At 41.5% G+C, this 24,079-nt stretch overlaps 1 protein-coding gene across 1 annotated transcript in view; it reads left to right on the forward strand.

Moving 5' to 3' along the window:
• The first annotated feature begins 467 nt into the window (after window positions 1–467).
• LOC124601774 (protein similar) overlaps window positions 468–24,079 on the forward strand; it is a 747,040-nt gene continuing 723,428 nt past the window's right edge. The window contains exon 1 of the mRNA XM_047136272.1: window positions 468–661. Within this exon, the coding sequence (XP_046992228.1) occupies window positions 627–661 (35 nt within the window). The 5' untranslated portion in view covers window positions 468–626. The remainder of the gene's footprint in view (window positions 662–24,079) is intronic.

The raw sequence follows: 24,079 nt of genomic DNA on the forward strand, positions 1-24,079 counted from the left end.
TAACAGTTCATTATATTTGTGCCATAATCGATTAACAACACTTAAAAATGGTAGCGAATGTACTTAGCAAGTTTATTAACTTTATACATGTACAACTTTTCTAACAATCGTCCCTGAAGCACCTGCAAGAGTGTGTTTCATCTTTTCAAGCATATCCAGGGCACAGAAAAAAATATTCATGTAAAAATATGTCTTTTAAAAAAATGCACAAATATGATGTAGCTGTGTCGTCGCTCACGTGGAAAAGTTGCCTTTGTTAAGGTGATAACACATAGATTTAGACCCCTCTGGAAGCAGAATTGCTACGTCCTAATGCATGTTCGTTCCTATTAAATTTTCTGAGTCTCAGCTGATTGTCACACGCCGGAAAATCGTGTGTTGTAGGAAGATTGAAAGCGTAGCGGTTCTCATGTTTTAGAAGGCTGTGGACGGCACGTCGCTTGACAAGCTTAATAACAGAGGGCAGCACGGTATTTCCAGTTTGACGTCAGCTGGTGTGCGTTGTGTTTGTGTCCCGTACTTTCGTATATTGTGATTTTTTGTGAGCATTGTTTTAATAAAGAGCATATTTAAGAACTTTCCGAAGAATTTTGTGTGGTTAACGACAAAGGTACAACTGCTTCGTCATGGAGAAAAAGAAATCTACCAAGGAAAAGCGGAGGTAAGTTCAAGTTGTTTATGGCTGCTCGTGTATTAAAGTAGGTCAATTCGTGAATTTCCGCAACATTGCAGCCGGTTCCGTGGCTTCTACGTTTCCGTAAAAGATCAAGCCTACAAGAATTTAATAAGCTGATGTAATTGTGTGCATAGGTTCTGTCATGATAAGAGAGAGTTGTATACATAACTTACCATAACCTTATGAGAAAGCAACTTTACTAACAATAAACATATGTGAACTCTGTAACTTCTGAAGCAAATCCTGTTGGACTACAGCTTTTACATCCTAATTAGAGATTCTTGGAGGTCGCCTGTTTTATTTGGAATTGCTATATCTTATTCCCTCGCTGAAATTTGTCTATTATAGTGAGTGCATCATATTTGTAGCTCCTTAGAGACGTGTTTTTTGGATGGATTAAGTGTCCTTGTAAACTACTGAGCATAAATAATGATGTTTTAGTTAATTCTTGTATATGTGAGAGAATGTTTCTCCGATGACAGTGTTCAGAACAGCCCATATGACTGCGGCTAAACAGTCTGGCAGATGCAGAATAATATTGGGCTCTTAGACTGTGTCTTACGATTATACTTTTTTATAAACATCGTTATCGTGTGCTTACTGCATGTGTTTTTGTCAATGCTTTGTTGTCACCACCTGCCGAAGTTAAACTTTTGTTGCGCGCACAGAACAAACTACACGTGTTTGCAGGCAACCTTTGTATCGCTTAATCTGAACTACGTTATAGAATTTGTTATTGTTTTCTTGCACATGAAATCATAAATTCACTGCTGTTCATTAGGCTACTAGTTGACAAGGTCAAGAAGGTCACTTAATCGGTAGCACTAATACTAATCATTAAGAAAATTGTAATCGGATGTTACCATCTCGTGAAGCTTTCCATGTAATTATATTTACCTTCGTACGCAATCACGTGCGGTATCTATGGTAGTGGCGGACAATTCACCAGCTGATCGGTTCCCAATTTGTTATGTATGCATTGTTTAGTGAGTGCTGTAAATTTGCACTTGCAGACTGTAAAAGCGTGTTCTCAGTTTTACTGCCCAACAGCATTCTATACGTTCGATTTTTTGTCTTAATTAATGTTGCTGTTTTAAGTGGTTGTTTATGAGGTTCACTTCTGAGAGAAAATGTTGAGGTATGAACTCGCAAAATTATGCCGTGTTTAGTTAAAGATCTACCTGCCGTTTCACAATTTTTTTATCTTGAGTTAAAATTGATTTAAGGTAGTGATAGGGTTAATAACACTACAATTTATTTTTCGCTGCCTTGCTTGTAATATATACCACGGGCTCAGTTTCTAGAGGCAAAGGATCTCATGGAGCAATTGAAGGAACGAGAAACCAGTAACGTACAGACAACAGTTTATTAAGACCTCATAGAGCTTTTCGTCAATATATGTAAAGTTTAAAATAGCTATGTTCACAGTTTACTGAAAAATGAACCTCAGAAAATCTTTCTCAAGCCAGTAGTCTACAAATAAGTGATTTGTAAAAATGTGTTGCTTCTGTACTGGCTTACATTTGTGATAGATCATGCAAGTAAGGATGGTTCACTTTTCATGTTATCGTGAACCATGGAACTTCTAGCTCGTTTTCATAAAAGCGTTTTTATAATTTGAATTAGAAAAGAAAACAACGTACCTCAAGCTACTTCCCGGCTGCGCCAAATGACTAGCTTAAGTAGAAATAGACTTTTTTGTGGAGCCAATTTAACAGGGCAGACGCCAGTTCTTCTACTTGATGAGTAGAAGCTACTACTTATGCACCCAGAGTCTATAGTTGGGAATGATAAGGCTATCCAATGACATTCGTGACAGATAAGATAAATATCTTCATGATCACACCTCTAGTTATCTACTTCTTATCGTTTGTTATTCGGGAAACAGTTTATTTACGTGTTACTGTGTGGAATTCTTTTTCTAAAAATTACATTAAAAAACAAATGTGTTTTCTAAGCCTTTCAAACGCTCAGGGGTATTTTCTACCTTTTTTGCGCAGGTAATCTCACTCATAGACGTGATCATTTTGTCTGCCGATAAAGCGTTATAGCACTGTCCTGAGCTTGCAACATTAGTTTCGGTTTGAACAGTTTGAAGGAACAAGTACTATCACATTTCGGATTTGTCAATTCTTCAGCTGGAGTTAGGTGGGATGTGGATGATTCGCAATGGTGCGGCATAGTTTTCACGTGCTGCCTTAAATAGTTCTTTATTTAGTGTAAATTATCCAGAGCATGGATGCGATGTATCTTTCTCGCCAACCTTTCTTAATTTCTTGTGCGAAAACATTGTCAGTCATTTAGCTATTTTAGGCTACGTTATTACATGTGAACTGGAATATGGCATGCAAAGGGACATAGTATACGCAGAAATTTATGAAATGTTTTTGTTGGTGATTGTATTGATTTGCTTTTGTCGGCCCTGTTCATCTACGGTTCTACGCAGAACAGGTGCTAAAGCATAAATCTAACATATGTGATAGTGTACAGAGTTATTGTTGTAGATATAAAGTGTTTTTGTTGAAATTCAGTTAACTTGAAAACACATTACTTTCTAAACAAAATTAATCATTTTTGTGTTATATTTTTTCCTATCACAGTTTAAAAAAAGCATCTCACGCCAAGAACTCGCAATCGTATTCAATGAGTTTGTCACAATGCCTAGGGCAGCATAGAGTTTTTAATGAAGTGAGATTTTCAACATATTGTATGAAAACCATCCAAAATGATCCAAACACTCTTTGAAATTATTACTTTTATATTGTTTTTTTTTATTTCTAGTGGTTTAGCAGGTAGCATACTGGACACACACTCGTCCATTCTGGTGTCGGTTTTCCGTGGTTTTCTTTATCGATTAAAGTGACTGCTGGGATGGTTCCTTTCAAATGGACGCGACGTTTCTCATTCCTCTGGAATGGATCCTTTGGAACGGACGCGACCTTTTGCGTTTCTCGTCCAGTCCGACCACGTGTTCCGTTCCAGAATGATGTCAAGTCAAACACTTTTCTTCCTTTGCTTCTTGATAACACTGCAGTCCTTTTATACGTTACGTCAATGGATATTGACTCTCATCATGTGTCTACTCTAACCTGTTCGTATTTATTTTAGTAATATAAATTCTCTACGTCGCGTGTTTTGTCGTTTTGGGAAAACGGCATTAAAAATGTGAAACAAAAGATTAAAAAGTTGCAAATATTGGGTCCAAGAAGAAAATGTATTTCAGCTCTATTATGATGAGCATTTTTAAAGTAAGATGGACGGTATTTGGGTCTAGTACTGAAGTAAACAATTATTTGACCATTACGTGACATGTTCTATTTACTCGAGCATCTTCTCACTAAAAGCCAAGGGAACGGTAAAGCTTATCCACCGACCTATGTGTAGCCACATTACATACGGTGAAACAGAATAATCTGGAAGGAATTTATTTGCGAAGCAAAATTTGTAGGCTGGATGGGGACAGAATATAGTGCAAACAATGAAAGTATACGGGGTAGTCAAATGAAAACGAGTACATTTATCCCAAGGGCCCACATGTAGCCAAGTGTTTTTTTCTGCGCCGGTGCTGTTTTGCTTGGAAACCCTTGCACATTCTCCAAACAGTCCCGATTTCCATACCTTTGGAACTCTTCAAAAGACATTAGTGGCCGTCAGTTTGCTTCGGTGTACCCTTTGGTACAATCACGGTTCCACAATCAAGCGCAGACATTTTTCCATGAAGGCATCTCACAGTGGGTTAAATTATTAACAGTTATGGCGTATTCTTTTAAAATAATATACAGTGTACTTACTTTTTCGTCAGTCTCGTTGACTGCCCCATATGTGATGTGTGTTGCCGCCGAGGTTGTTTGTGACGGCTGTAGAACAATGATATTGCAAATTTCCTGTGCAACATGTGTTTGTGAATGCAGGTAATACTCGCGAAGAGAAATCCAAACTCATCAGCTATGGACACCTAAAACCAATCAGCACATGCTGCGTAGCAATCCAGAAATCGCCGTTTGAAAAGAAAAACGTATCACCGATAATTAAGAATCTTTATGCAGTGGCCCTTCTTAACCATCACTTGAAGTATCTTCAAGTATACCTTAATTGGATGGTGGTAGAGAGACCGCAGGAGGAGTAAAGGATTGTTTGATGAAGGTTGCCTAACGCAACTGCAAATTGCAATGTGTTACAACAGACACACAGTACATTTCGAACGTGGGGAGTAGATAATGGTTTGACTGGATGGGAGTTGATGTTCCTATTTGGGATTAACGGGGCCATAACAGAGGTTTATGCTAATAAAGATTGGACTACATCAATCAAATAACAGAGGACGTCGGTTGTAAATGCTTTTGTGAGATAGAGAGATTGGCACAAGAGATGAAGTCTCAGCGAACAGCTCAATCCGGTCAGAAGACTAATGGCCCCCAAATAATAATAATAATAATAATAATAATAATAGTTTACATAAATACATACATAAAAACCACTAAGTCAAAAATATATTTATAAATAACGTTTAGTCATGTGCAATACATTCCTTGGCTTGTCTATCTCTGATTGACTGAACATATTTATAAATTTTGTATTTTTGACATTGGATTTTTTGACGTACAGTTTGCTCGTGCTGTTAACAAAAATCAGACATATGCTTCCTTTCGCAGAGGCGCTCATGTTCTCGTTCTACGTATCTGCCCTCTCCTTAGCGTTTAAGGAGAGTTTGGATTTTTTTCGCGTTATTATCCACCAATAAAATTTGCAATTTTCTCAATAAAATGGTATACAAATCATTTATGAGCTCGAATGGGAAGTTTTTTTAAATGTCATCTAATTAAAAACCTTACATGCATTACTTCAAGGTAAGATAAAGTCGGTAACTATTTACATAGAGTGCTGTGGGTTACAGTATTACAAAGGCGAAATTATGTTGATTTATTGGTGGCTCTGTCGATAACAATATGGTAGCTGTTCATAATGTAAGCTCATGTACTATCTAGAAGATCTAAGAATCCTACAGCTACAGCGACCAGTGTCGACACCGGAAAGATAATCGAATTTCAGATTCTGGGAAAATATTGTTATAACTGTAAATCAGTGAAGTAAACAGAACGTACCTGTGATAGGAACTATGAAAGAACAAGTGGTGCAGCTATTGAAATTTTCAGTCGGTCCTTGAATGATGCGAGTGTTTGTTATTCTATGTTCTTGTGTGTTGGGGAATCAAAGCTATACAACAGTGTAGTAGCAGCTCGGCCTTGTGGTGATAAGATTATCAAAAAGCAGGTATGTGTGGCTCACGTCCGGGAGAGGATCTCAACTGGGTAAGGAAGTTGAAACTAACAAGTTTGAGAAACAGCAAACCTTCTGATTGTAAAAGGGGTAGGCGGGCAGACAGAATTATTGATGAATTGCAACAGTACTGTGGGACGAGCATTAGGACTGACACTGATTATTTGTTCAGAATGCGGCAGGCATTGTGGGTTACGTTGTTCCTCAAACTGTCAACAAATGGCAAACCAATACATTAACTTTGCCTCCCGTACAAAATTGATGGTAAGTAACGCAACGCCCAACATTCAGACAGTTCATAGAGCCAGAAACATTCCGCTTCAGCTGCAGTCATGGAAATTACAAATCCAATTTACAGAGAATTGGCACATTCTCACTTCTTGAAGAGTCTGTATGGGCAGACGCAGAATCTAAATAAGTCTTTCAAAAACTCGTACGGACTCACATACCAAAAAAATGTTTTTGTTGGGAGGCAGACGCTAAGATGCCGGGTCTGGGGTTCTTTTATTGCTTTTAATGACGGCTCTCCCAAGGCTGTCAGTAGTTCTGACGGGATGTCGTCTACTCCAAGGGCCGTCTTTCGGCGTAGGTCTTCCAGTGGTCTATCAAATTCTCCTCGCAGGATCATATATCATCTTTATCTGCGTCCGCTTCCATTTCTGTAATATTGCCGTCGAGTTCGACTACCTTGTATAGACCTATATATTCCGTCCACCTTTCAGCTTTCCCTTATTTGCGTAGTACTTGTTTCCCATATGAACTCTTGATATTCATACAGTTCTTCCCTTTTCTCCAAAAGTCTCGCTAATTTTCCTGTGGATGGTATCTATTTTTCCCCCGGACAAAAATGTTTCTAAAGCCTTACAATGGGCGTCTAGCATTTCCTCCGATCTCTCTTTATAGATTTTGTATCCCCTTTCACCTGCTTCATTTGTGGAACGAAATTATTTCTGAAACATGGACCTATAAAAGTGGGCCCATATTTACCACTTTTAATATTAATAAATTGTTTCACTTTGTAGAACAACAAAAAACTGACTGAGTAGCACACGTTCCCACATTGTCGACATAGATGTTTGCTTAAAGATTTTGATGAAGGATTTATGTCAAATTCATATTAGACGAGTTCAAGGGATAGATTTGCTTGCACCACCATTGAAAATATAATTGGTACGCCAATACGGCTGACTTCTGTCATGCCCACACGTGTTTCATTTTCGTTACATTGATTAACAAGATTATTTTATACTCTCAATCCGTATTCTGTACTCATTTTACTGTTCATTCCACTGAGCAGAGGATGTAATACTTCTTCACTTTCATTCAGGATAGAAATGTCATCAGTGAATCGTATCATTGATATACTAACACCTTGAATTTTAATAGCTCTCCTGAACCTTTCATTTATTTCCATCATTGCTTGTTCGATGTACAGATTGAACAGAAGGGGGAAAGATTACATCCCTGCCCTACAATCTTTTTAATCCGAGCACATCTTTCTTGGTTGTCTACTCTTGTTTTAAATGGCTCTGAGCACTATGCGACTTAACTTCTGAGGTCATCAGTCGCCTAGAACTTAGAACTAATTAAACCTAACTAACCTAAGGACATCACACACATCCATGCCCGAGGCAGGATTCGAACCTGCGACCGTAGCGGTCGCTCGGCTCCAGACTGTAGCACCTAGAACCGCACGGCCACTCCGGCCGGCTGTCTACTCTTATTATTCCCTCTTGGCTCTTGTACATATTGTATATTACCCCTGTCTCCCTATAGCTTACCCCTATTTTTCTCAGAATTTCGAACATCTTGCACCATTTTACATTGCCGAACGTTTTTTTCCAGGTCGACAAAATTCTGTGAACGTGTCTTGGTTTTTCTTTAGACTTGTTTTCATTGTCAACCGCAACATCAGAACTGCCTCTGATGCCTTTACCTTTCCTAAAGACAAACTGATAGTCGTCTAACACATCCTCAATTTTCATTTTCATTCTTCTGTATTTTATTCTTGTCAGCAAGTTGGACATGGGCTAAGCTGATTGTGCTATATTTCTCGTACTTGTCAGCGTTCGCAGTCTTTGGAATTGTGTGGATGATATTTTTCCGCAAGTCAGGTGGTACGTGACTAGGCTCACACATTCTACACACCAACGTGAATAGTCGTTTTTCGCCACTTCCCCCCACGATTATTAGAAATTGTGATGGAATGTTATCTATCGCTTCTGCCTTATTTGATCATAAATTCTGCAAAGCTCTTTTAAATTCTGTTTCTAATACTGGGTACCCCATCTCTTCTAAATCGACTTCTGTTTCTTCTTCTGTCACATCACACACATCTTCCCCCTTCATAGAGGCCTTCAACCTTTTTCAACATATCCGCTCTCTGAATTGAACAGTGGAATTCCCGTTGCACTCTTAATGTTACCACCCTTGCTTTTAATTTTACTGAAGGTTGTTTTGACTTTCCTGTATGCTGAGTCAGTCCTTCCAACAATCATTTCTTTTTCGGTTTCTTTACACTTTTCATGCACGCATTTCGCCTTAGCTTTCCAGCACTGCACTGCCTACTTATTTCATTCCTCAGTTACTTGTATTTCTGAATTTCCTTGAACATTTTTTTACATCATTCTTTCATCGATCAATCAAAGTATTTGTTCTGTTACCCATGGTTTCTTCGCAGTTACCTTTTTTGTACCTATGTTTTCCTTCCCAACATCTGTGATGGCCCTTTTTAGAGATGTCCACTCCTCTTCAACTGTACTGCCTATTGAACTATTCCTTATGCTAATCTATATCTTTAGAGAACTTCAAACTATCTCGTCATTCCTTAGTACTTCCGTATCCCACTTCTTTGCATATTGATTCTTCCTAATTAATCTCCAAAACTTCAGCCTACTCTTCATCACTACTAAATTGTGACCTTAGTCTGTTTCTGCTCCTGGGTACGCGTTACAATCCAGTATCTGATTTCGAAATACCTTGTTTGACTATGATGTAATTTGATTAAATCTTCCCATATCACCCGGCCTTTTTCAAGTATACCACCTCGTCTTGTGTGTATTCGCTATTACTAGTTGATATTTATTACAGAACTCAGTTAGTATTTCTCCCCTCTCATTCTTTGTCCCAAGCCTATTTTCTCCTGCAACCTTTTTTTCTACCCCTTCGCCTACAACTGCATTCCAGTCTCCCACGACTACTAGATTTTCATCTCCCTTTACGTACTGTGTTACTCTTTCAATATCCTCATATACTTTCTCTGTCTCTTCATCTTCCGCCTGCGACGTCGGCATGTATATCTGAAGTATCGTTGTCGGTGTTGGTTTGCTGTCGGTTCTGATAAGAACAACCTTATCAATGAACTGTTCATAGTAACACACTCTTTGCCCTATCTTCCTATTCATAACGAATCCTATTCCCATTATACCATTTTCCGCTGCTGTCATCCTATACCCGTCGGACCAGAAATCCTTGTCTTCTTTCAATTTCACTTCACTGACCCCCACTATATCTAGATTGACCCTTTGCATTTCCATTTCAGATTTTCTAGCTTCCGTACCACGTTCAAGCTTCTGACATTCCACGCTCCGACTCTTAGAACGTTATCGTACCTTTGGTTATTCAGTCTTTTTCTCATGGTCACCTCCCCCTTGGCAGTCCCCTCCCAGTGATCCGAATGGGTGTGACTATTCCGAAATCTTTTGCCAATGGAGAGATCATCATGACAGTTATTCTGTTACAGGCCGCATGTCCTGTGGATACGCGTTATGTCTCTTGAATGCAGTGGTTTCCATTGCCTTCTGTATACTCATGTCGTTGAGCATTGCTGATTCTTCCGCATTTAGGGGCAGTTTCCTACCCCGAGGACAAGAGAGTATCCTGAACCCCTGTCCGCTCCTCCACCCTTTTTGACGATTTTTAGAGAATACAAAAAACAAAATGTATGAATCACTTTAAAAAAGAAAGATGACGTGTAGTAGATAGAAGAAAAGAATGATAATTAAATTTGGAGAACAACTATAGCCTCCAGCAGGAATCGCGAAAAACTCCGTCAAAGACATTTTGAAAGTTACTCTGTTACAGCTGCTGGGTGTTTTGAAGTACATTTACCGTAAACTGCCAACGCGTCAGATCCGAGTCGTTCGATGGAAATCTTTTCCAAATAAATGAGGCTTCAGTAATGGAACGCGATAAGATGAGGTGTGACGAACAGTTAGCTTATGACTGAAGGGAAAAGCAGTGGCGCCCCGGCGCGGTACTTGCCGTTACCAGTAAAAGTCGGAGTCTCGATGATTCTGCTTTCTTACACGGAAGGTGCCTCTACTGTTGGAGGAATCGTTTCAGTTCGGCAATGAGATTTAAGAACGTTGGTTGCAGAGTATAACGTGTTACGGCATCAGTGACTTAGTTCCCGCAATGGTTTCCGTGCTAGAGTTATGGCAACACGTTATGTTTATTTTTCAGTAAATGAGTTATGTTTATATACGATCATTTTAGGTTACGCTTGACTGGCCATTGCGATCATCAGTTGAAAATACAAATTACTGTTGGTGAAATCGTAACTTTGACTGGGTTGCGTATTTTGAAATCCATAATTGTGTTTTTAATCGTAGAAAAATTCAAATTGTACACTTGCGCAATTTTCGTAAGCATATTCAGTCCCTGTTGGAGATTGTTCTCAGATTCAACTAAAATCAGTGGTGCAGATGAATCTTAACGTTAAAATGGGTATTCACCAGTGATCTCGTCAGCCAAATTCCTCCTCTTCATCTACTACATCCACATGATTCCTCTGCTATCCACACTTGCATGTTTGGCAGTTAATTCGAAAACTTTCAGAGTATTTCACGGCCGTTTCACTCTCGAACACCAATTGAAAAATTTTACACCTGAAGCTCGGATTTCTCATTTTTTATCACAATGGTTATTTCCTTCTAAATGGGTGTGGGCCAACGAAATATTGTGGCATTCAGAGAAGAAAGTTGTTGACTGATGTTTCCGGAAAAGATCTCGCAGCAACGAAAAACGCGTTTGTTTAAATTATTGCCACAGTAACGCGTTTATCAGATAAGCAACACTTTCTCCCCTATTTTGCGATAATACAGCACAAGGTGCCTTTCTTTGAACGTTCTCAGTGTTATCCGTGAATTCATGTGGTAAGAATCCCACACTGCGCAGTAAGACTGCAGAAGAGTTCGGACACGCGTAATGTAGGCTGCCTCTTTAGTAGGTTTGTAGCATATTGTGTTCTGCCAATAAAACACTGTGTTCCGTTCACATATCCCAAAACATTTTTTGTATGGTGGTTTCAATTTAAGTTGGTCGTAATTGTAATCCGAAGTTATCCTGTTAAATCGATAAGCTTTAAATTTGTGTGAATTATCGTAACCAAAGTTAAAGGATTTATGTATTTATTATCTTTTCTGCTGGTGTGGAGGACCTCACACTTTTTATTGTTGAGGGCCAACTGTCACTTTTCTCAATGTGAAGATATCTTGCTAAATCATTTTGTAATTCGTTTTATATTCTGCTGAGTGAGTTAACTATACGGTAAACCACAGCGTCATGTGCAAAGCATCTAAGAGGGCTGTTTAGTTGTCTCTAAAATCGTTTATATAGAATAAGAACAGCAGAGGACGTATATCGCTCGCTTGGGATTTCTGTAGACTAATTCTCGTCAATTAGTACGAACTGTGACCTTTCTAAGAGAAAATCACGAATGAGTCGCACTGCTGTGACGATACTCCACAGGCATTCGATTTGATTAAAAACCGCTTGTGAAGAACGGCTAGAAAATCCTTCCGGAAATATGGAATCAACTTCGATCCCTGACGATATCGCTCATGGTTCCGTGTGAATAAAGAGCCACTTGTGTTTCATAAGAATGCTGTTTTCTGAATCAGTGCTGCTTATGTTTCGCTGTTTTCTGAATCAATGCACGAAGTCATCTTCAACCTTGTTTTATGTCGTTCTGTGTTGTACCATGTAAACTAATAAACGTTTTGTCGTTACATATTTTGTATACCTCGTACTAAGTTTTGTTGAGGATCCTTTTCAACAATTGGAAAGTTTCTGTTATTTTTATGTTTGTGGTGAGCCTGTCCCTTCTGTCTTCCCTTACCTTCTGTACGTAGTATGGCCGTTCTACATGAGGAATCAGCCACGGTCATCCTGTGAATGTGCGCATTTACGTGGCTGGAAGGCTATCGGTCAGGTCGTAAGCCCATCCAGCTGAGCAGATCATCGCTCTATCAGCTGGAAAGTATCCCAAACGTAGCTTATAATTTCTAGGATTCTGCGTCATTTTCAGGACGGTTTGATATTCATGATACTTTACTTACTGAAGATGTAAAATTTGTGTGTGAAAATATAAACGTTTTAAGTACCAGGGAAATTTGTGCAGTTGTTATAACAAAATACTCCTTGACGTAAATGAAAGAATTTCTGCTGGCTCCAGATGTCTACATTTCCTCGGAGAAGCGTCCAAGTCTAAAGCCAAGTAACATTCTACGAAAATGGAGACCCACAATGCCATTCTACCTGTCCTCCTGAGGTTCAGAAGGCTAGACACTAACTTAAAAGGAGCAAAGCTTCTGGCATTTGAAACGGACACCCGGTGAGAGACGTAGAAATTTGAAGAACAAAAAAGGACACTGAAATTTATGAGATCATGAACCAACCCACCATTTTACAATATCAAAAGAACAGACGACTCCGATGGGTAGGTCACGTAATCCGTATGCCACAGAATTGACTTCCTAAGCAAGGTATCATTGCCACATTGCAACAAAAAGGCACCAAGGGGTAGGTCGACAGACAGAGGAGAAGACGACGTAAAAAAAAAAAAAAAAAAAAAAAAAAAAAAGACACGGAGACTTTGAATGTAGGCAGTTTGAGGAAACAGCATGCCGTGGAGCCTGTTGACATATCGCATGATCTGTAGGGAAGGTGTCCACTGGATAAGTAATCAAGTAATTAACAACTAAAGTGTTGTTTGGGGCGGGACTACTATGACAAACCCCCACTTTTCATTTTGTCTTCGCGCATGTGTAGGTATTTTTAAAACGACAGGGGACACGCTAAGACTGCTGTCGCTGATTCGCGATTTTGAAGCAGTTCGATTAGATTTTATCCTATGTCTTGGAAGCCTGAGGGATACCTTATTCCGTTGTAGTAGCCTGCCATGCAGTTCAGTTTGTAAATAAGGTATGTTTCTTTCGCGTATGTGCTCCAAGTCTATCTTCTCTGCTATCTTGCTGTCGATTTCAGTCACCACCTCTTTACAGCGTTCACTGTTTGCCTAGTACTCCACCCAAGTTGCCTTTTGGTATGAAAATCTCTCTAGAGGCTATCTTGCTGTTTCACGTAACATCACGTTGTGGAAGCGAGTGGCCTCTTGGAAAATTACGTGAATCTAGAGGTTAATGTGCTGACAACGGGTTTCACCCTACAGGTACATCTGCACTAAAGAACTGCGCGTTGTGTGGTGGAGGCATTTTTCATGCCACTATAATTTCCTTCCCTTTCCTACTGTCGAGATGATCGGCTGTCGGTAATACTCTGTATGAGCTGGAATTTCCCTGATTTTAAATCTCCTTATGATGCGCAACGTCTCTCTTGTAGGGTCTGCCGCTTGATTCGGATGAGGCTGCCCGTGACGCTCACTCCCTAACTTTTAAGAACCCGTGACGAAACGCACTGCTCTTCTTTGGATAATCCCTATCACCTGTGTTAATGCTACCTGGCAAGAATATTCTTCCTCCTATCTCCATTATACGTGCGTGGTATGCTATTTCAGAGTGCTTAACATGCTCTTCAGCGTTAATGAAGAGGGCACTTTTAATATTTTTCGAAGTTTGTTCAAAGAGATTTTCTGAGAATTTTATTTAAGGGACCAGAGGTCTCCGGTGGGTCGTTAGGGAGTTGACAGTACAGTTATGATTCGTTCAGTTTGTTACCCAATTATCTTTGTTCCATGTAAAATATTTTCAGCGGTGAAAAGCCTGTAACAATCACTAAAACGTACAACGCTACACGCAGATTGATGCAAGAGCCGACAGACGAAACATATAACTTTCGTCGCAGTATATTCAGTTCATTGTTTCACGACATAACAAATATAGTACTGTTCGCTTACAGATATTGGCCAAATTGGCCACCACCAGCAACAGTTAAAGAACAACCAAAATCCTTGGGAAAAAACCACGAAACAGAAGTGAATTCAGACTTAAGGGCAAGGAGTAAAGTGATCATTGCTACTGTCAGTAGCAAGTACCGTGTTTCCAAATACGACGCACGGCACTTACTGCCGACGCCTGCATTATTGTGCAGATATTTTCAGTGCAGTGCAGAGACAAATATAAATGGGGGTAATAAATGAAACGTAATGCATCCACTCTGTAATTGAGATGACAAAAGTCGTCGGATACCTCCTAACGTCGTATCGGACCTCCTCTTGCCCAACGTAGCTCGACGTGACGTGGACTCAACAAGTCGTTGGAAGTCCCCTGCTAAAATATTGAGCTATGCTCCGCTATAGCCGCCCATAATTGCAAAAGTGTTGCTGGTACCGAGCGAGGTGGCACAGCGGTTAGCACACTGGACTCGCATTCGGGAGGACGACGGTTCAATCCCGCGTACGGCCATCCTGATTTAGGCGTTCCGTGATTTCCCTAAATCGCTTCAGGCAAATGGCAGGATGGTTCCTTTGAATGGGCACGGCCGACTTCCTTCCCCATCCTTCCCTAATCCGATGAGACGGATGACCTCGCAGTTTGATCTCCTCCCCAAATCAACCCCCAACCCCTTATCCATCGCATGATGACGTTGCTGGTGCATGAGTTTATGCACAAACTGGCCTCTTGATTACATCCCATAAATGTTAATGGGATTAATCTAGGGCGATCTGGGTGGCCAAAACATTCGTTCGAACTGTCCAGAACGTTCTTCAACCAATCGCAAACAATTGTGGTCCGGTGACATGGCGCATTGCGTCTTTGTTTGAGAACATGAAGTCCTTGAATGGCTGCAAATGGTCTCCAAGTAGCCGAACATCACCATTTCCAATCAAATACTAAGGGATCCAGTCCATTATATATAAACACAGCCCGCACCATTATGGAGCCACCACAAGCTTGCACAGTGCCTTGTTGTCAACCTAGGCCCGTGGTTGCGTGGGTTCTGTGCCACACTCGGACCCTACTATCAGCTCTTACCATTGAAATCGGGACTCATCTGGTCAGGCCACGACTTTCCAATCGTCCAGGCCCCAACCGATATGGTCATGAGCCCAGGAGAGGCAGCTCGTGGTCATGCGGTAGCGTTCTCGCTTCCCGCGCCCGGGTTCCCGGGTTCGATTCCCGGCGGGGTCAGGGATTTTCTCTGCCTCGTGATGACTGGGTGTTGTGTGATGTCCTTAGGTTAGTCAGGTTTAAGTAGTTCTAAGTTCTAGGGGACTGATGACCATAGATGTGAAGTCCGATAGTGCTCAGAGCCAGGAGAGGCGCTGCAGGCGATGTCGTGCATAGGCACTCGGTTGGTCTTTTGTTGCCATAGCACCTTAACGCCAGATTTCGCCGCACTGCCCTAACGGATACGTTCGTCGTACGTCACATACTGATTTCTGCGATCATTTCACCCAGTGTTGCTTGTCTGTTAGCACTGACAACGATTGCAAACGCGCTGCTCTCAGTCGTTACGGGGAGTCTGTCGGCCACTGCGTTGTCAGTGGTGAGAGGTAATACCCAAAATTTGGTGTTCTCGGCACACTCTTGACATCGTGGATCTCGGAATATTGAATTCCCTAACGATTTTCGATATGCAATGTCCCATGCTTCTAGCTCCAACTAGCATTTTGCGTTCGTAGTCTGTTAATTTCCGTCGTTCGGCTATAATCACGTTGGAAACCTTTTTACATATCGCTATCACTTAACTCTTGTCGCCTCAGTGTATAGCAAAATACTCAGAAAATATTCCTGAATAGCCCCGTAAATTTTGTCGGTGGAGTTCGGGATTACGCTGCATTGCTATTTTCGTGTGCTTGCCGGTATAAAAAGCGCACTACCTTACGGACACGAAACAGAAACACAATAGCGCGAACGTAACATAACCGAAAAATAGTTACTAAGAGCAACTAAGCAGATGTGTTAGTAAATATTGCAGCCTAGGCGGAAAATTTCGCTGTCATTCAACAGATTTGTGGCTGTGGTACCCAACGTAACGAAGATGTTCCAGTGCCTTCCATTCTTCCAATGTTCTCTTCCTCTTACTATCCAGCAGTCTTACACCGCTGCGCAACACCGCGTTATCGCTATTATGCCTTTCATTTCGTCATTTGCAAATCTCATATCTCTGAAAGACATTCGGTATGCATCACTCACTGTCCCCAGTAGGCTACAAAATTCAGCAGCGTATCAGTAACCAAGGGGGAGAGAGACACTCTTGAAATCAAAGAGAGAAACATATATTTAGGTGCACATGTTCAAAATGTCGTTTAAAATGACTGAGTGCATACACAACATATTTACAGAAGAGATCATCACTGTACTATACTATGCCTCCTGCGCTATAAAACGGACTTAAAAATTTCCCAAGTGTTCATTTTGACCATCTCTTCATCTACTGTACCACCTTTTGTCACCTTTTCTGTCTCTTCCTCACTTTTGTTTTAAAATATTATGCATTTTACGTACGTCTTCACTGAAACTTTAACATGTTGCTATTTTCTGTATTTTTTCCCTTTTTGCCCACATCAGTCAGTTCTTCAGATTGGTATAGAAAAAGCTACAAACGTCACAAGAAGCTCAATATCATGATTACCTAGAAGGGACGCATGCTAGCGTGTTTATAAAGTGCTCCAACCTCTGTCGATTTTTACTTGTAAACTTTTTAAAAGAAAATAATAGCTGGATAACTACCTTGTCATCACACAATATCTCGTAATTTTGGTCTGTTATCAGGTACATTTCGCAAGACCCCTCACGCAGTATTTCAGGTTATACAACACGCGCTTCGTGTTGAAAACGAATGAGGTCTGTAATACACCAGAATCTTATCAGGAGGTAAGGGTGCAAACTAGTAGACGTCTCGGCTGCAGCACTTGGCGAGATGTACCTATCACCGGAACATTGCTTTTAAGCATAACATTTCAGCAAGCAGTTTCTAGAAGCAGGAGTATCTTTAGTTTTGTAGCTCAGTACACGTATGTAATTGTCGCACTCTTTGTCTTCGGAAGCTAGTGCGATAGCGAGGTATCTAATTTACTCTACTTATCACGAAACTATAGGTTAAAAATTTACTATCTTTCGGGTAATGGTCGTACTGTTGGTTGAGCTGCGTTGCCTTGAGTGGGGGCGTTGCTATTCTGCTGCCTACAACAGCAGACATGTGACTCCTACTGTGTCCCTCTTTCTTGGCGTTCTTCCCGCCATTGCAGGTTCCGCACGTGATGTGAGATCGCTCATCGTGGATTTGGCACCAGTTTCTGTGGCCACCTGTCCACTGCCGCCACGTCATGTGAACTGAAGCTGGTAATGCGTCTAGACACGATCTGTGGCTCCCAAAAACTGTATCCCTGTGTTATTAAATTTGCAGTGCTGTACCCAGAAGCTGAGAATAACGTCTCCCTAAGAGGGCATTGAAATCCGCCTGGGTAATGCTGTGTTCTTCGACTTCAGGAAGGCATTCGATACTGTTCCGCACTGCCGTTTAGTGGGAAAAATACGAGCTTACCGAGTAAAGGACCAAATTTGCAACTGGATTCAAGACTTCTTTGAAACAGAATTCAACACATCGCTCTTAACGGAATAAAATTGAAAGATTTAAAACTGATTTCTGGTGCACCCCAAGAAAGTGTGGTGGGATCCTTACTATTTACAATGTATATAAATGATATTGTAGAACGCGTGGGAAACTCTTTAAGACTGTTCGCACATGATGCGGTTGTCTATAGGAAAGTAGCAACGGCAGAAAGTTATCGATTTGCAGAATGACCTGCAGAGATTGATGAATAATGCTGGGACTGGCAGTTGACACCGAACGTGAATAAATGTAACATATTGCGCATACATAGGAAAAGAAACCCACTACTGTACAAAAGCAATATTGATCAGAAACCGCTAGAAACAATGTCTGCCATAAAAAATTTACGAGTACCTATCCAGAGCGACCTTAAGTGGAATGACCACATAAAACAAAAAGTAGGATGCCAGACAGATTCATAGGAAGAATGTTAAGGAATTGTAACTCGTCCAAAAAGTAAGTGGCTTACAAGGCTCTTGTTCGACCGATTCAAGTACATTTCATCAATCTGGGACTTTAGAAATAATCGATGCTAGCCGCACGGAGTGTCCGCTCGGTTTGAGGCGCCATGTCACGGATTGCGCCGCCCCTCCCGCCAGAGGTTAGGTTCGAGTCCACCCTTGCGCATGGGTGTGTGTGTTGTCCTTAGCGTAAGTTAGGTTAAGTAGTGTGTAAGACTAGAGACCGATGACATTAGCAGTTTCGTCCGTTAGGAATTCACACGCATTTGAACATTTGAATCGGTGATGGAGAGAGAGACAGACAGACGGAGAGAGAGAGAGAGAGAGAGAGAGAGAGAGAGAGAGAGAGAGAGAGAGCGAAGATCCAACAAAGAGCGGCGCCTTTCCTCACCGGATCGTTACAGTTGGCGCGAGTGCTTTACAGAGTTGCTCAACAAACTCCTTAGCCAGACGCTACGAGAGAGACGGTGTGCATCACGGAGAGGTTTACTATTGATATTTCGAGAGAGTACTGTTCGGGAAGAGTCGGACAACATATTACTTCCTGCCAGATACATCTCTCGAAATGGCCGCAACGGAAAGATTCGAAAAATTAAGGCTAATTCATAGGCTTACCGTTGATCATTTCTCCCAACCGCCATTCGGTAATAGAAAACGGAAGGTGGAAGCAGTTAGTAGTACCATCCGACAAAGACCTGACGATGGCTTAATGTAGCTGTAGAACAACAAATCTACCCGTATGGTGCACTCATCAGACAATTGAGTGATACTAACATAAAAAGTCTCTCCAAAAACTCATACTACCGTTCTGAGCACTGCTCTGCCACTGCTGCCGCCGTCGTTGCCGTCAGTGCGAAGACTGGTTTGCTGCTGCTCTCCTCGCTAGTTCATCCTGTGCAAGTCTCTTCACATCCATTTAATGCTGTAACCTGTATCAACTTGAAGCTACTTATTACAGTCTAGTCTCTATCTACTATTTTTACCCCATGCCCCCTCCTCATCCATTACCAAATGAACTATTCCTTGTAGAAAGGGTCATATCAACCAGTTTCGTCGTTTGGACAAGTTGTTCGACAAATTTCTTTTCTTCCCGATTCGATTCAGTACTTTTTCTTTAGCTACCTGATGTATCCAGCTAATCTTCAGCATTCTTCTGCTGCTCCACAGTTCACTTCTATGTAAGCCTATGCTCTATACAAATACCTTGAGATATGACTTCAGTACTCTTCAACTTTTGTTCAATATTAAAAAATTACTCCCTTTTCAGAAACGCTTTCCTTGCCATTGCCATTCTGAATTTGACCGTTGTCAGTTATTTTACTGCCGAAATAGCAAAACTAATAAAACTACTTTCAGAGCTTCATTTCCTAATCTAATTCCCTAAGCATAGCCTGATTTAATTCAGCTACATTTCATTAGCCTTGTTTTACTTGTTATTGATATTCGTAACTTCTTTTTCAAGACGCTATGGATTCCGTTCAACATATCTTCCAAATCCTTTCCCGTCTCTGACAGAACTACAATGCGATTGGGAAGCCACGAAGTTTTTATTTCTTCTCCCTCAACTTCTATCTCCTTTCAGAGTTTCTCTTTAGTTCCCTTTAATGTTTGACAATGTAAGTATGAGAACGTACATATTGTCTCATTGTCAGTGCTATGTCACAGGAAAAAGGAAAGGAGGCTAGAATTCGAAGTCCCGTGGACGCCGAAGTCATTAAGACTACGGAGTTGCTTGGAAGAGGAAGGAAAGCGGCTGTGAGCTCATTTAGGAAACCGTCTAGCACTCGCCTAATCTGATGACGAGGAACAGCGGCAGACCGAAATTTTATTGACTGGAGGGGAATTTGAGTTCTTTGGAGCTCCTAAATCCACACCAATACCATGGCTGTCAGTATTCGCCTCAGTAAATCTCCGGCGACGACAATGAGCAATAACACTGGAATTGACGAAACTTTTAAAATCCAGAGACCTCTCAGTTGCTCAATTAACTCACATCCGTCTAAAATCTGGAGAACCAATCTGAGTAAACACGACCCCGGAGGAAGACCGTTCAAATCCTCGTGGTGAAAAAAATTTTCGCTGGCACTATTTGGCTGCCAAGGTGAGGAGAGATGGTGCCGTGAAGCTCCTGACCACCGTACTTTGCGCCAATGTCCTGGTTTAAATACGAAACCTCTCTGTAGCCTCATTAAATGAGGCATTTAACATTGTTGATGGTGATCTGTTCGTCGGATGGGGACGTTAAGCTTGGCGGTTCCCTTAGTGGTATTAGCTAGGAGTATGCTACGTGTCGGCTCCGGGTTTCATCCTCTCCCGTCTGTCATCATCATAATCATCATCATCATCAAACAACACAAACATTATACTGCACGTCCGCCCCCTCCACACAATACATACACGTTGTATTACAAATATTGTAAATAAATAAATCTGGGTAAACAATGGCCAACTCGGCATAGAAAGCTGTGAGCTAAGAAAAAATTGGATAGATCAGTGGGCTTCCTATCATGGTCATGAGATTCCGGGCGGAAAGGAGCGCCTGGTCCCCGGCACGAATCCGACCGGCGCATTTGTGTCGAGGTCCGGTGAACCAGCCATTCTGTGGATGGTTTTTAGGCGGTTTTCCATCTGCCTCGGTGGATGCGGGCTGGTTCTCCTTATTCCGCCTCAGTTCACTATGTCGGCGATTGCTGCGCAAACAAGTTCTCCACGTACGCGTACACCACCATTACTGTACCACGCGAACATAGGGGTTACACTCGTCTGGTGTGATGAGACGTTCCCTGGCAGGGGGGGGGGGGGGGGTCCACCGGGGGCCGAACTGCACAATAACTCTGGGTTCGGTGTGGGACGGCGGTGGGGTGAAGTGGACTGCGGTAGTCGTCGTGGGGTTGTGTACTACTGCGGCTGCGGCGGGGACGGAGCCTCTCTGTTGTTTTTAGGTCCCCCGTTAACATACAACATACATAGAATGGTCATGAGAAGTTACGTAAAACAGATCCGACCTTCCAACTCCCAGGAGCGAACCAACAAAGAGACGCATGGAGATCACAGCCGTGTCAGAACTGGCCACGTTGTGACCCAAGCAACGCAACACAAGTGAGGAATGACCAGTGATGACCAATGCGACTGCGGAATATCGGAACGAACACTGAACCACATTTTGCACGACTGCCCAAAAATAAAATTCTTGGATACCTGGGAAGATTTTGCAGAAGCAACATTTGCAGCATTCAGTTGGCTGGATCTTTGTATATCCAAATCTGATTGTGAAATTGTTATCTCGAGCTCCCTGAGCTACTGCCAGTTCTCCATCTTTCATTATTGCCCAGATCGCTCTGTTCATTTTTACGTTATTGAATTCCTTATGATTTTTTCGCTGGTTGTCGTTCATAAGAGGAGCAAAACGGATAGGTGCATAAGCTGAAGCGAGCAACTTTTGTGTCGCAATCCGACTGGAATGCGGGCGTGCAAGGAGCTCTTTCACAAGCAGTAATGAATGAGCAACGTATTGTAGTCGGGTTACCACGTGACTTTCATGTGTTACTCTCTCAGTTCCGATGTACGGATTACAAAACGTACCAGGATTTATCTTTCCTTTAATTACCAGAGTTTAACCTCCAGTGCCCATGACGTCGTTATACGCAATACTGTTGCTAAGATTCGACAATTCGAATTCAAGTATACAGTGTGTTTGTTTCAACTAGAGACAAGTAAATGTCTCGAAAACGACGCATCGTACGAAAAAAGTGTTCTAAGTGAAAAGTGTATGTTAGTAAAGGGGACTTACGTCTGTGCTACAACTAGTCACCTAACCACACGTCCTGCTTGGTCGTGGTCATCTTTCTATTTCCAAATGTGAACCCTCTGTTTTATTGACTATTCGGATTCTACGCCTAAAAATGCGTACGGTTCACGTAAACCATTGTTGTCCAGACTTGGTAAATGGCGCTGAAATTGACAACTATCAAGTGTTCCCGTTTTTGTAACTTTAGAACCTACGCACATTTGATTCTCCAGTTCATTTGCGATGTAAATGTAAACGTTTGCGTCTGGCACATTATTGCGCAAGAGCCATAGAAGCACTGAATTGCGATTTCAGTGGTCGCGGATCGGAAGAGATGGTCGGGTAACGTGGCCTGCCAGATCACCCGACCTTAACGTTGTCCGATTTTTTTGTTGTGGGGTTATCCGAAGGAGTAAGTGTATGTAGAATTACCTACTACCCGAAAGAACGTGATGGAACCTATTAGAAATGCTTGCACGTTCATTCCACCAGACTTGCTAGAAAATGGAAGGTCGTCAGTTTGAGCATTTATTGTCAACTACAGTTGTGGTGTCACGCAAGGGGACTCACCAAAATCAAGCACGTCGATCGTAAGAGGCAGTGGAGCTCGCCGATATCAAGCATCCACATGGGAACAAAAAACTGTTGCATGCAAGCCGTTGTTCCTGGATCACGCTAAACTTCTAACTAGACATTGAAACGACTAATCATATTGCGCTGTACAATCAAATTTGCAACACTACGGTAAATTTCGAACCGTTAGAATGCAGAGGTTTATATTTAGACTTTAAATGAAACGTAGAATTAGATGCGTCGGTTCGCAATTGCAAAAACAGGCACCCTTGATATTTATCGATTACAGCGCCATCTGCCACGAATGGAAAACAATAGTTTGAGCAAACATTACTTACTTTTTGGTGTAGAATAGGAATATACATTAAAAATGAGGGGTGAGCTTCCCGTTTCAAAATACACGCTGGAGGGGTGGTTGGGAGGTGGCCCATTCGTAGCAGACAGATGTCCCCTTTGCTAATATTAACTTTTCGCCTGTAACTTTTTTTTTTGTACGGCGCGTCGTTTTCGAAATATTTAGTTGCCTCAAGTTAAAAAAGAAAAAAACAACATCTGTATACATTTTTCCATGATCACTGTAGCTGCAACTGTGTAGGTTGGTATGTCGGCCAGTTTAAAGCAGCATTTTTGTGTGCCATCGCCTCAGTAACAATCTCGTGAGCTTTCATTGCGTTATCTTCCGTTGCCATGCGACGACAGCACTGGTCTGCCGAAGCGCATCTTTCGCGCATCTTACGTTCATGTAATCCACAAAGATGGCGCATACTCCACATGATCGTTATCGTCTTCTGTCGTGAATCGCTGACACTGACCATTTAGATGACTGGCAAAAATCCAACTGTATTTCGCTGCAGTTTGATGCTGGAAACGAAAACAATTACCATGCCTGTCAGCATTCAAGTGATTTAACAAAATTTTGTATTCGTCTGTGAAAATTTGCGTGTGTGGTCTCGTGTACCAGTCATTTCTCATCTTCGGAGAACACATTTGGCGGTTAACTTCCTAACATTCATCACGAAGTTTTCACGTTTCCATATAGTAAAGTAGTTCTTTTGGGGACGTACTTGGGCAGTAAAGTTCCTTTGCAGCGTTGTCCGTGGTTGCCGTAGCTGACACAGCGCCTCCGGATGTTTTCGGCCTGTCGTATCACCGGAAGGTCTCTGAAGAAACTACCTTTCCTCTTCCACGTTGGGTACAGGCGTATGTTTGCTCTGGCGATCCTACAGCCATTGAATTTGAATTAATTTCTTACTGTTGGCACAATAGCTATTTCCCGTAGGTGTACTAATACCAGTTGAAAAGCAAAATGTAAATATTTTAGATGTTCTTGTTACCCTAGTATCGTTTGAAATATTCAACTATCGGTGTTACGTAATTACGAAGCTGTTCTGTTGGAAATACGTAACGTAACAGACGTTAGATGATTTATGGGATCACTATTTTAAGGACCTTATTAATACTCATGTTCCAAGAGTCATGTTTCAACACATAGTCTATACGTTGTCT

Source organism: Schistocerca americana, chromosome 1, assembly GCF_021461395.2.
Source record: "Schistocerca americana isolate TAMUIC-IGC-003095 chromosome 1, iqSchAmer2.1, whole genome shotgun sequence".
In the NCBI taxonomy this organism is placed as follows: Eukaryota; Metazoa; Arthropoda; class Insecta; order Orthoptera; family Acrididae; genus Schistocerca; species Schistocerca americana.